Raw genomic sequence first — 14066 nt, forward strand, 5'->3', positions numbered from 1 at the left:
CTCTATCTGGACCTCAAATTTTTGTACAGGTTGATGGGTTGGTTTGTACGAAGCCCCAAACCGGACATTTTTGACAACGAAAAAAAAAAAAATTATTACGTACGTACGTGGTATTATTACGTACGTACGTAGTAATTATTACGTACGTACGTAGTAAATACTACGTACGTACGTAATAAATACTACGTACGTACGTAATAAATACTACGTACGTACGTAATAATTACTACGTACGTACGTAATAATTACTACGTACGTACGTAATAATTACTACGTACGTACGTAATAATTACTACGTACGTACGTAATAATTACTACGTACGTACGTAATAATACCACGTACGTACGTAATAATTTTTTTTTTTTTCGTTGTCAAAAATGTCCGGTTTGGGGCTTCGTACAAACCAACCCATCAACCTGTACAAAAATTTGAGGTCCAGATAGAGTAACATAACTTTTTTTTAGGTTAGGTTATTTCTTTATTTATTTTTTTTGTCAAAGATGGGGGGGGGGGGGGGGTTTCAGACGTTTTCAGAGCCAAAGGGGGGGGGGTTAACCCCCAAAACCACCCCCATGCGTACGCGCCTGTTCACAACACAGATACCTTAATCATTCTACTTTTTTCAGTTCACAAACCAACCCATCTTTGCCAACTTTGTATTGGATTGTCTGACCAAGGAATTCTGCAAAGTCCAGTGCTAACTCCCCAGAGACCTTGATGGTTGTCCCGTTAGTCAAGATGACACGCACAGGAGTGCTGTATAAAATAAAAATAACAATTTCCATTGATAAAAACCTAAACACATTACGTCTAAACACATTTCGTCTTTCGGATGGTGATGTTAAAGGTCGGTCCCCAGACGTAAATAATCATATCTGATTGATACACGTCTGTAAAAACCTAATACACACACACAAATGTTATTATTTTTTTTTGTATCAAAACAGTCAAATGCAATAACTTTTGAATAAACACAATTTGCACACTTCAATTCAATATAACCCAATTGAAGAGAGAAGAGTTAGTTTATACATTAAAAAAAAAAAAAGTTCATCAAACTCCAAAAAGTTTAATTCAAAAATGACCAATTTACTACTAAAAAGATAGGCATCTATTTTACAAATTCAAGATATAACTAGATTAATTCGATTGTGGGCAGTTGATGGGTATGGCTCTGACATGACATGATACTCGATAGACCCTTTCTATAACCCTCAGAGTTACAGCCCGTTAGTCCTACAGCCTACCTTTGATCTTTGACCTTGGGTGGATCACGCCCAAAATCTAATCAGTTGATCTACTCCCGGGGGTGCACCCCTAACATATTGAGACCAAGTTTATTGCCCTTTGATATTGGGCAGATCACGCCCAAAATCTAATTAGTTCATCTACTCCCAGGGGTGCACCCCTGTACCAAGTTTGATGAAAATCCACCCAGACGTTATTGACATTTGGCGTTAATGACGTAAAAATAGCATATTGAGACCAAGTTGATTGCCCTTTGACGTTGGGCGGATCACACCCAAAATCTAATCAGTTGATCTACTCCCGGGGGTGCACCCCTAACATATTGAGACCAAGTTTATTGCCCTTTGACATTGAGCGGATTACGCCCAAAATCTAATCAGTTCATCTACTCCCGGGGGTGCACCCCTGTACCAAATTTGATGAAAATCCACCCAGAGGTTGTTGAGATTTTGGTTAACGAGGTAAAAATAGCATATTTAATGCACACATCTGATGAAAACAGCTGCGCGATATCAATTACGAGCCCAAGATCACTATCTCATCCCTAAACCCAACAAGTTTGGTGGGATCGCCAGGAGAAGTCCCAGCGAGCATCCACACTATCAGATTCCTTGGTAATTAGTATACAAATCCTCCTACCTATTAATGGGAAACTGCGTTTAATAAAGACAGATTTATAACTCTCAGGCTGTCCCAATTAAACAGTGGCAACTGTGGACGCATTCATATATAATAAAAATCCAGATTTGTATCGCAATTCAAATACCAAGATATTTTTACGCTTGTTCAGACAAACAGAAATATCCCGCTAGTCGCCAAACAGAATAATTATATTTGCTCGATGCAAATGATTGTGCCATGGGGGCCACACATACTATTCACACTACACACCACGGACAACAGACAACAGACAACTGATGAAAATGGATGACAATAGATCACTTGAGCTCAGGTCAACTAATAACGATATAAAATGTCATAATTATATCAGTCATCCTTTTAAAACTACAACACTTGTCACATTTTGTGTCCCACTTTTGTTAACAGACCCAAAACAACATTTTTTACACTTTGTAAAATAAAAACATAAATAATCCTAATAAATCAACAAAATATGTCAACAAAGTACAAACCTTCTGCTCCTGATGCCCGCAACAGTTCCTTTTAGCCAAATTTCGTTTTTGAACTGTACAAATGTAACAAAAATCAAATAACATTACAAAACAATTACGTACAATATTACAAACATGCAATTTTATGTCAAAACAGTACACATGAATTTAAAAAAAAATTCCTACCCAAAGCCTGGATTTAGTACCAACATTTCCCAAACTTCCCCATCGTGCACTTTCCTCGCACATCCTTCCGCTTGGTGTCAAATGTAATTATTACTTATCAACTGAAACAGTTTCTCCACCCCTTGTAGTTGTAGTTGTACTGCGATTGTTATATATTTTGAGCTATTGACGTTGATTTGATGCATTGTTAAGTAATGTGTTGAACACCAATGGAGAGGGTGTAGATGGAGGTATCCCCATTTTATGGTGCACCAAAACTCATATTTGGTTCCCAAATTTCAAAAAGTATGGGGGTTGGTGACCAACATTAGTTAAAAACAAAACGATTCTCCACCCCTTGTATTACAATAACATACATTTTGAGCTAGAATTGATGTTAAATCAAACTTTATAATGCACCCAAAACATGGTTGTTATTACCCAAATTTACAAACAAGGGAAACGCTCTCGGCTGTCTCGCCTGCATTGCGCAATTCAATATGATGAAAAATTGAGGTTGGGACATTATGCCCATTAGCAGACGCCTAAAAATGAAATCCTCTGAATATAATCAGTATTTTGAAGTGAATATATTGACTAAGAATCATCAGAAGAATTATTAACTATTATTTGTACCAAGATTGATAACTTTCATGAAATATGAACAAATAACAAAAATTGATTAATTAATTGTGAAAAACATAATTCAAGTCTACTGACCTAAAAATACCTTTGACCTTGACTATGTGATCTGGAATTTGTGTCATATGATTTGCGATACTTGATAACCCTTGGGTACAAGTTTCATGGAATTTGAAGTAACACTTTTGAAATTATGCAAAAAATTCAAAATCTTGATGTTGATGCCACAACATAGTCTAAATTTGCAGACCTGAAATGACATTTGACTTTGACTTTGTCACCTAAAGACTAATCACATGATTGGTGATACTTGATAACCCTTATGTTCAAGTTTCATGGAATAGGAATGTATACTTTCAAAATTACGATAAAAATTAAAAATCTTAACCTCAGGTTAAGATTTGGTGTTGACGCCGCCGCCGCCGTCGGAAAAGCGGCGCCTATAGTCTCACTCTGCTATGCAGGTGAGACAAAAAGGGGTACCATTTAAACAGTTTTGCGTTGGTCATTCATACCTTACCTTACCTTATTTTACCGCAAATACTGGAAGAATGCTGAATTAGCAGTTGAGCTTCCAGGTCTATCTTCTAATTTTGTCAGCTTCTTTCATGCTTCAATAAGTTTCAATAAGTTTAAGGAGGCAGTGGGGCAAGTTGGTGAAAATTGACTTCTCATATCCAGTTAAGAGTAGTGGGAATCATAATGCTTATCTTTAACTGACTGATATAGCCCACATATCACTTTAGCACTCTATTACAACACCAGTTGTCTTCAAAACTACTCATGCTATCCTGATCAAACTTGCAGAATTAGTAGTCTCCAATACAAATTTCAAATAAATGAATTCAAGTTACTAATGGGGTTAATAATTTGACCTTGAAAATATTATGAAGTATTGTTTAATTTGTTTTTAATCCATTACCATAAAAAGAGGTTAAAAAAACAACAACACAAACAAATTTCAACAAAAATTATGATAAACAAAACAATTTACCTCAATTTTTGTTGACGGAGAAGCTCGAAGTCCGTTTTCCTCTCGAATTACAGCTGAACAACACACTTGCAGTCCAGGGGTAAGGTCGGCTACAGCTTGCTCTCCCCATAAGGTAAGGCTTATGATATGACCATCATCTCCAGGCTCAGCAAGTTTGAGTTGCCTTCTCTTGTAATCTGGCGTTTCAGCCAACACTCCCACCTGGAAAAATACCATTAAACAAATGCATTATTTATTTAATTTCAAAAACATAAAAACTTCAGATTAAACATGTTATACTTCAAAAATAAAACAATTTAAATTACTTTGAATTCCAAAAGTTCAATAAAAACTAATGAAAATCTATTTTTTTAAATATTTAAACAGATTCTCACCCTATATCATTTTACTAAATATACCAGTAAAAATGTACATATGGAAACTTTTAAACATTTTTTATCATTCTACAAACTGATTAATGGTTTAATTTTAAATACAATTTTTGGATTTTCTTTTGTTTAAAATCTAATTTTCGTAACACCACAATAAAACAAATACTTTAATACATTTATACATTTATAACATAATCTGTAACAACTTCTCAAGACCATCAAAACAAATAAATGTTGTAAAACACCAAGAGTAACAAAATACAAACCTCTATCAAGTTTCCTTCAACACTGAGTCGTTTTTTTTTTGGACTCCCACGAGCTTCACTCACAGTGACTTTTGGTGGAGTTATGAAGTTATCCACAACAGCCATGTTGACAGCAAAATCCACAATTTCCGGAAACACCTAAAATACAATATCAATTAAATATAATTTTCAAAAATTGCAAAATACTATACTCCACCATTACATTAAAAATGACTGTTTGTAATTAAAAAAATGAATATAGATCTATTTAAAAAAAAAACATTATGAACTCTATCTATGACTACTGGTCTACTGCAAAATACTTCTAACATAATAATAACTGTTGATAAAAATCAAATGCGTCAAATGCAGCACAAAGTGCATCTTTTTCGCCCAACGGTTGTTTTGGTGATACTGCCTAATTGAATGCAACACTAAGAAGCTATCCATCTCAAAACAGCAATTAAAGAGAAAGACCAGTTCTGGTCATGTGATTGCACTGTGCAAGAAATTTGTGGAATCGATCAGAAAAGGTTGATCATCTAGCATATAAGTATTGGTATGTAGGCCTACTGCAATGTTCTGGAATCATCAAAAGGATAAGAAATTTGGCGCAGTCTTGGTAAAGTTACAAGCACTGTACACAGAAAGATGTATATGGGACTATATGCGCGATATCTATTTGGTCCCAATAGATATAATAATTTACCAAATATATCAATAAGTAGACGTTTTCCCGACTTTTCCGGCAACCTTTGTATCATCACGTATTAGTCAAAACATATTTTTTCACATGCATGATTGGTAATGAGAGCTTCCATTTTATTTTTTGGAGAAAAGGGCGTTTCCAAAACTGGTCTTTACCTTTAAGGGGTGCAACTAACCCCAGGACCCAAGTAACCCCAGAGGCTAGACCAGTCTCCCATATATAATACACTAGGCCTAGATCAAATTAATATTGAATAAAACTCTTAGACTAAATCTTAACTTAAGTTTTAAAGTTTAACATGTAGATCTGTTTATGAATCTACTATTGAGTCTTAAGAATTAAATTTTTACTCTTTTTATTTTAAAAATATAGAAATTGTTAAAATGAGAGACTGCGTCTGGACCATATTCTAGACTGAGACTGAGTTTAGTCTCTAAACTGTAAACTGTTCATTTCTATAACTCTAACTATAGCATGCTCTGCACTCTGCAGACTGCAAACAGTGCAATGGAGAATATTGACACAACTATATAATAACATCAAATATACTAGACCAACAATGGCAATGGGATCTGTCTATAGCTTCGAGGGGTTTCTTAAAAATTACATTCAGATTTTTTCAGTCAGCCCTGGCTCATATGACTATGACTCATGAGTCTGGTTTATCAGCCGGGGTTACCATGGTTACTGCGACTAGCCCGCTCACCAAGCCTAACATTTGTTAGAGCGTTCCAGGAATAGACTAACGTTAAACCCAGGACTGACTCAAAAAATCCTAATGTAAATAAGATTAACAAACCCCTGCAAAACAATACGATCTTAGCTTACACTAATTCTTAACTTAAAGGACAAGTTCACCCCAACAAAAACTTGATTTGAATAAAAAGAGAAAAATTCAACGAGCATAACACTGAAAATTTCATCAAAATCGGATGTAAAATAAGAAAGTTATGACATTTTAAAGTTTCGCTTCATTTCACAAAGCAGTTATATGCGCATCCCGGTCGGTATGCAAACGAGGGAACCGATGACATCACTCACTCACTATTTCTTTTGTATTTTATTATATGAAATATGATATATTTTGATTTTCTCGTCATTGTCATGTGAAATGAAGCTGAAGTTTCATTCCTCCCTGAACACGTAGAATTCCATTATTTTAACATTTTGTGGTTCAGGCAATGAGGTCCTAATCGTCAAATTCGTAAAAATTGAAATATTGTATAATTCAAACAATAAAAAACAAAAGAAATAGTGAGTGAGTGACATCATCGACTCTCTAATTTGGATGTAACTGGCTCGTTCATATAACTATTTTGTTAAAAATAAGCGAAACTTTGAAATGTCATAACTTTTTTATTTTACATCCGATTTTGATGAAATTTTTAGCAATGTGCTTATCTGATTTTTCTCTATTGATTCAAATAAACATTTTTCTGAGGTGGACTTGACCTTTAATAGCCTAAATAACAAACACACAAACAAAATTCGGAAATTCAACTTACAAACACATCTGCAGTGCTTTTCACGTTGAGGCTTGTCCCTCCCTTTCCCGTCACTTCGTTGATGATCATTTTTTCCTTGGGATTTATTTTCAACAAATCTCCACAGGCTTCACAATTGATGTCATTAATATAACACGGTTTGATACTTCTTTCATTTTCTCCACCTTCAATGATCATCCCAACTACGAATTCCCTTCCAGTACTGCTAACTTTTCTCCTCTCAAATTTCTCAACCAGCATTACTTCGACTGACGAAAAATCGTTGGTCTTGGAAGCCATCGTGATCAAATAGTATTACACTACCGTATACTTGTTTACTACTAGTGCTGCGCTGGTGCCGGCCATGTGCGGTTTTGTACTAAACTTTTAACACACGTACACTTAAAGTTCGTTACGTGCTGCCGGTGTAGCGGCGGATTCGGTTCCACCGGCGGATACCGTATCCGCCGGCAGATATCGTTCTTAATGGCCGATATCGTTTTTAATCGGAACCATATCCGCCGGGTTTGACGCGGCTTGATGTTTGCAGATTTGGTTCCTCGGCGGATTTGGTTCTATTGACGATACGTGTAATATTTATTTGGACAGACGTCCAACCTCGGCAGCGCGCGCATGCGCGGCTCTGGCAATGTCGTTACCAATGAGGGGAGGGGATTTTCGTCCGCCTTTAGACTTTTAGTGAATTTTTATTCAGGGGCGGATGAGGGAATAGGAGAAACAATGACTCGATATATCATGTATACATAGACCTGGCACATGCGCCAAAACTTTGCTATTTATTATTATCAGATTTTGATGATGTCACATCCCCATTTTCCGTTTTCTTATGTTATCACACAAAACCATATTTTTTTCATTTATTTCATACTTGTGTGAATTATATGTCTCCCTTATAATGAAATAAGTTGCAGCAATAAATATCTAATGCACTAAATCAGTTGTCAATCCAAATTTTCTAGTTCTTGGAGGAAAAATTTTGAATAAACCTAATTTCATATAATAAATTACAAAAGAACAAGTGGAGATGTGACATCATCAGTCCACCTAATGGATATTCATGACGTAACAGGCGGGGGGGGGGAAGTTGCCCCCTGGCGGATTTCACCAGGAATAAAAGAAAAACGGGAAAGGAAAAAAAAGGAGGGAGAAAGAAAGAAAAAAACCCTTTTTAATGGAAAAGGAAGGAAATCGGGAAAATTAACGAAAGAAGAACATTTGAGAAAGAACAAATCATTCCAAAACAGGCATATGTAATGCAATAGCACGGTGGGAAATAAATTAAAAGATGACAAAATGGCAAACAATAGCGCGAAACGAAGGTAAAATGCAATTAGTCAAAAGCTAATTTTTGGAAAACAAAGAAAAGGGACAAGAAAAAAAAAAATAACACGACCGGGCTTCCGATGATTGAAATTAAAGAGCGGGAAGAAAGATGGACTGCATACAACATTGTGCTATAAGCTAGCTAAATTTTATGTAAATAAGCTACCGGGGCTTTGCCCCAGACCCCACACAGTAGGGGCTCTTCATTTATACTGAACCTCAAATTGCTCTATAACGCTTCCCGTTCACAATCACGTTCAATTACTGCACATGCGCCGGGGGGGGGGGGGGGGAGGGTTGGGCTATGGTCCCAAAAAGTTCTACAAACAAGAACAAAAAGAAAGGAGGAAAGAAAAGCAAAGGAAAAGTGTAGAATATGATTTTATTTACTGAATATAATGCCAAAAAATAGCTCAAAGTTAGATTCTTCTTTGTGTGCAGTATGTGAATTTTGTTTCATTTATTGTAAAGCGCGTAGAGAAACTTTCAGTTTTATGCGCTATATAAGGGAAGTATTATTAGTAGTATTATCATGAAAAGGTGATTTTTTTCTCGCTGGCTTCGTTCGGGACTTATATAAAGCAGCTTTTTAGCTCATGTGCTATACTACGCCCCTCGTTTTTTTTTTTACACTTCACGCTACTGCCGCAGAATCCTGTTCACAGTGGCGTACAGACCACCAAAAAAAAAAGGAATCTAAAGAGAGAAGAGTGAAAAATATTATTCTCTTCGCTTCGCTCACTTTTTTTTAAAGATAAATTATGCCCGATACGCAATATCTGGCCTTTTCAAAATAGTCGCCTCATTACACAAAATTTTTGGCTCTTGCCCCCCCCCCCCCCTGCTACGCCGCTGACTCAAGAGCCCTTCTCTACACATGCCCATCATCCCTCCTCAGCACGTCCCCATACCAACGTACGACGTTCGCCTTTGCCAACTGGTCCTTCGCTTCTTCCAACCCTAACATCTTCATCAAGTCCTCAGTCTTATTCCTGTCCATCAACTTCATCCCACATCACTCTCACCTTTGCTCTCTCCTTGACCTCCTTAAGATCCCCATCTTATTTTTGTTCAAACACATGTCTCATTCCCATATAACATCACCGATCTTACACAACTCTTATACACCATTCCTTTCATCTTCAAAGGAATTCTTTTCCCACATAGCAGCTCTCCACATTCCCTAAACTTAACTCACCCAAACTTTGCTCTAGCTGTCACAGATGCCTCACACCCACCACACCATAAATGATCATGAAAAATACATTTCCTTAAAAAAAAAGGAGAGATTTGGATCCCTCAATATCGCCTGTACTTCTGGTGCGCGTGCATGCATGACGTGTGAACGTGATGAATGAAGGATATCGCGATAGCGCAAGAACGATATCTTCCGAAGGGAGTGGCCTTTTTTGGTACTGAATCCGCCGGAGGAGAACCATATCCGCCGGCGGATTTGGTGCCTAGAACAGTATCTGCCAGGCGCAGGATCCGCTGGTACACCGGCCAGCTCGACTATTAGTCAAAATTCCAATGGGGGCGCTATCAGTGGCGTAGCCAGGATTTAAACTTGGGGTGGCGGTAATATGCGAGGGGTGAGGGTGTGGGAGGGGTGTCCCCCCTCGGACGGTATAGGGAGATTTTTTGAAAATTCGTGTATGAAAACGGCATTTTCTTGAACATTACCTTAATTTATTAGGGGTAGTTTTTGTAGTGGCATAGACCAATTCCCTACTCTTGTTCTTTTTTCATTATGTTCCTAATGAATTTGTTTGAGGGAAACATTTTCCTTTTTCCTTTTGGTTTTTTTCTTTTGTTTTACTCGCCGATCAATGGGGAGGGGGCCTTAATTGTGCATCTTAGCTATTCCAGTCAACAGTGGTGCAGCCAAGATTTGTCAACGGCGGGAGCAAAGCGATGGAGCGAAGCGACTGAGCGGGGTATAGGTGTGGGCGGGGGTTTCCCCCTCCCACGGTAGGGAGATTTTTCAAAATATGTGTATGAAATTGGTATTTTCTTGCACATTAAATACCATTATTAAGGGTAGTTTATGTACTGGCATAGACAAATTCCCTACTCTTTTTGTTTTTTTCATTCTTGTCCTAATGAATTTGTTTGAGGGAAACATTTTCCTTTTTCTCTTTTCTAAGTTCCCTTTTTTCGCATTCTAAATCTTGCCCATCGCCCCCATCTCCCCCCTTCTTGCTACGCCACTGGGCGCTATTACCCAAAATCCATCATAGTGAAATTACAAATCTAGGCATTATTTTCTACTCAATTAAATTGATGATCTGTTGTCAATTATGTTGAAATTACAGATCTAATGCCTAGTTTACATTTGGCTTGCGATGTTTATCTACAGACCTGTATACTTCAATGCAATATTCTAAATTTAAAGTTGGTTGTCTTATTCATTATTATACATATACCAGGCATATTATTTATACAGAGTAATGATTTAAGTCAAATGTTAAACTTTGCAGACATTATGTAACTATCATTGTAGGATGTAAATTTTAGCAGTTATTTCATTGGGATTAAGCAAGACTCTTTTTTTGTGTTTTTTTTTTTTAGGAATTGTTGACATGGCTTAGATAAGTAGGAAAAACTTATGCACTGAATTTACATGTTGTTTTATCACATGGCCCAAATGTAAATAACCATCATGCAGACTCTTGTAAAAGATTGTAAGCACCACCACTTCATTATGTGTGTATGGTTTCTCATTATATCAGGGTTAAAAAAAAACACCAAAATATAAAGAGCTATATAGGACCAGCAAAAATACATTGTTATATAAAAGGGTTTTGTTATATGCCACCTCTTTATAACAAGATTCCCCTGTATTCATTTGTGCTAATTGCATTGAGTTCTGACTGTACATGTATACTGTATATTGTTATAGTACTATTTTCTATGTTGACAGTGACTATTTTTGGTTTGTTAAGGGTATAGAAAAATAAGAAAGTTTTGTTATATCCTATATACCTCTTTATAACGAGGTTCTACTGTGTACTGTAGATTGAGTACTATTTTCTATGTTGACAGTGACTATTTTTGGTTTGTTAAGGGTAGAAAGTTCTGTTTATGTCGAGTTTATGAATATTTGTGCATCAAGATATACATTTTAGTTGAATTTAACTTTAATTGGCTATTACTTTCCACTCGTCCCCTACCCCAATAAAAAAAAAATGTGTGTACAGTGCAACTTTGTTATAATGATCGAGGAGTTGTTATACATCCACTGTTACTGTATCAGCGCTTGTTATAACGAGAGTCCACTATACAATATACTTGTTTGCAACCAGTATAGTTTTGATGGTTTTTCCCTCAAATTGACAACAATGCAATAACATAAACAATAGTACATGTATGTATATCAATTCTATTCTCATTACAATTTTAAAAACAAACACTCTTTTTGCGGTATATTTTTGAATTTGAGTTTTTTTTTATTTCTTTCCTTTACCAGTCATGAAATCAAATCAGATGATTTGTTTTTTAGATAACAAAAAAAGACTATATCTTGGTATATCGGTTATCAATAAATAATGTAAAACAGTTTGTTGTATGAGATCGATTTTATCGAGTGTCGAGTAGTTTGTTAAAAATACGTTATACAACAGATGGAGATGTGTGTGTGTGTGTGTGTATGTTTGTGTGAATGGCTATATAGTACTGTTGGAAATTTGCTACAAATTTATGTTAAATGACAAAGGGAGATGTGTGTGTGTGTGTGTACATACATCGAGTTTCCACCGTACAAGTTTTTATTTAATCATCTACATTGATTGTCCAAACAACTTATAACTTCTTTAGAGCGATACACATTAAAATGTAAAGCATTAAAATGAATTGCTTGAATTTGGTATAGATTAGCTTTGATACTCCTTACCAAGCACGTCAAAAAAAATTATGAAATAAGGTGAAATCACAAGAGGTAATTTTTTTGTAAAAATCACAGAAACTGCTCGCCTCCCGAGCAGAGGGTTTGTAGCCAGTACGGCAGTTAGATAACCCACCTTTAAAATTGAATAAATAGCTATTGAATATTCAGAGTGTTGTTTTAGGAGATTGTCATCAAGCGTTTTTTGTGATTTTTGAAAAGTGACCTTGGAATTGATTGGACCAGTAGTTTGCGAGATACAAAACAAAGGGAATGTGTGTGTGGGCGTGTGTGTGTGTGTGTGTGTGATGTACGAAGATGAAAGTGGGTTAACGCACAGGGACATGGATTGTTAGTCTGTTGGGCCATGACGTGAAGTTTATAAATGTGTACTCAATTTGGTTAATTTATAATGAATGGTTATGAAGATATGAATGATGCATTAATTGTTGCCTTTAATTGAAAATTTGACTATGATGACGTCACAAAATTGACAAATTAATGTCATTTTTCTTGTAGAGAATTGTCTGAGCTATAATATATCAAAATCTGGGAGAAAATCGATCACCACTATAAAGCAGGGGCGGCGATTTCTTTTCATGACCGGGTGGGACGAAATACAGATTTTCTACAATATAGTACTTGTACATTTTAAAGGATATTATGCAAGAGAGCGCAGCGACCCAGCGAGAAGATTTTTGCATTTTTATTACTCTAAACACTGCACTCTTGGGCCTCTCCAGAGCCTAAAAGTGTGTTGCAGTCTATAGTCAGTATTTCCTATACATTTTTTGGGGCACTTTTTCCTGAATTTCCTGAATAACAAAATAGATCAAAAGGAAATATTCAAATAACTGAAGCTGAGCAACTAATTACTGCCAAAAACCCTAACACGCAAACATGGCGCTATCACTTCTTTTACAGAAGTAAAAGATTCATGAATAATTCCTAACTTTACTTAATTACACACCTTTTCAGCTTTTTTCACTAACAGTTACTTTCATTAAGCCAATAAATGTTTTCTTTATTCTATCTCATTGTACAACCCATAAAAATGTACTATACAAAGTATATGAAAATATTTTCTTATTTGATATATACAGGAGAACAAAAGTCGGTTTTGGGGAATTGTTAACACCTGCATCCCCCTATTCGCTCGAACGTCGTGCATCGGATCGAGGGATCTATTAGGTGAGGAATATCGCGCATGCTCACAAGTATGCCTCCTCACTGAGAAACTTGCCCAACGTACCGAGCTGACCAGATGATAGGCATACGGCGGGATGAGATGGTGCAAAATTCTCACTCAAGCAAAACAAAATAGAAAATTATATATTTAGGCCTACGGTATATAAAATAAAATAAACTTGAAACTCAAGGCTTCAGGCGCACGTATTCATCATAGTGAATGACCGCGCCACCTAGCTAAACAACAACATTGTCACTGACATTGTCATTGTCCCAGATCACATTACACACGCATACAAAATTTGGGATCGATTGGACCAGTGGTTTGCGAGATACAAAACAAAGGGAATGTGTGTGTGGATGGGCAGTGGCGGATCCAGGGAGGGGACCCGGGGGGCCCGGGCCCCTCCCCTAGAAAAAAAACATGTAACACCCTTTTTTGGAAAAAAGAAGAAGATGGGCCCCCTCCCCTGGCGCTCAAAGGGGGGGGGGGTGGTGGTGAAAAATTATGTTTGAATTTTCGAAGGCAAAAAAAAAATTGTGCTCACTACCCCCCCCCCCCCCCCTTCTGAGCGGAATATCGGCCGGCACGGTTTTCAAATTTGCGCACTAGAAGTGGGCTCCTTTTTCGGCGCCCCCTCCCTTGCCGCCGGCTGGATCCGCCCCTGTGTGTGGGCGTG

The 14066-nt window shown here is 36.8% G+C and overlaps 1 protein-coding gene across 1 annotated transcript; it reads right to left on the minus strand.

Moving 5' to 3' along the window:
* Window positions 1-576: 576 nt before the first annotated feature.
* LOC135156009 (uncharacterized) lies at window positions 577-7326 on the minus strand. The gene is made up of 5 exons (XM_064106836.1): window positions 6993-7326; window positions 4800-4937; window positions 4163-4363; window positions 2383-2435; window positions 577-757 (listed from the first exon to the last, which is right to left on the minus strand). The coding sequence occupies exons 1-5, from the start codon at window positions 7269-7271 to the stop codon at window positions 610-612; spliced, it is 819 nt and encodes a 272-aa protein (XP_063962906.1). The 5' UTR covers window positions 7272-7326; the 3' UTR covers window positions 577-609.
* Window positions 7327-14066: the final 6740 nt, after the last annotated feature.

This window comes from Lytechinus pictus, chromosome 11, assembly GCF_037042905.1.
Source record: "Lytechinus pictus isolate F3 Inbred chromosome 11, Lp3.0, whole genome shotgun sequence".
Classification (NCBI taxonomy): Eukaryota; Metazoa; Echinodermata; class Echinoidea; order Temnopleuroida; family Toxopneustidae; genus Lytechinus; species Lytechinus pictus.

Bases quoted from the DNA above. Each gene is read 5' to 3' on its own strand.
- LOC135156009 (XM_064106836.1), bottom strand. From the start codon at position 7,271: ATGGCTTCCAAGACCAACGATTTTTCGTCAGTCGAAGTAATGCTGGTT. The intron at 4,364-4,799 runs GTTTGTATTTTG...GTATTTTTCCAG, and splicing joins TTGAAGGAAACTTGATAGAG to GTGGGAGTGTTGGCTGAAAC. The intron at 758-2,382 runs GTTTGTACTTTG...TATTTTATACAG, and splicing joins GCGGGCATCAGGAGCAGAAG to CACTCCTGTGCGTGTCATCT.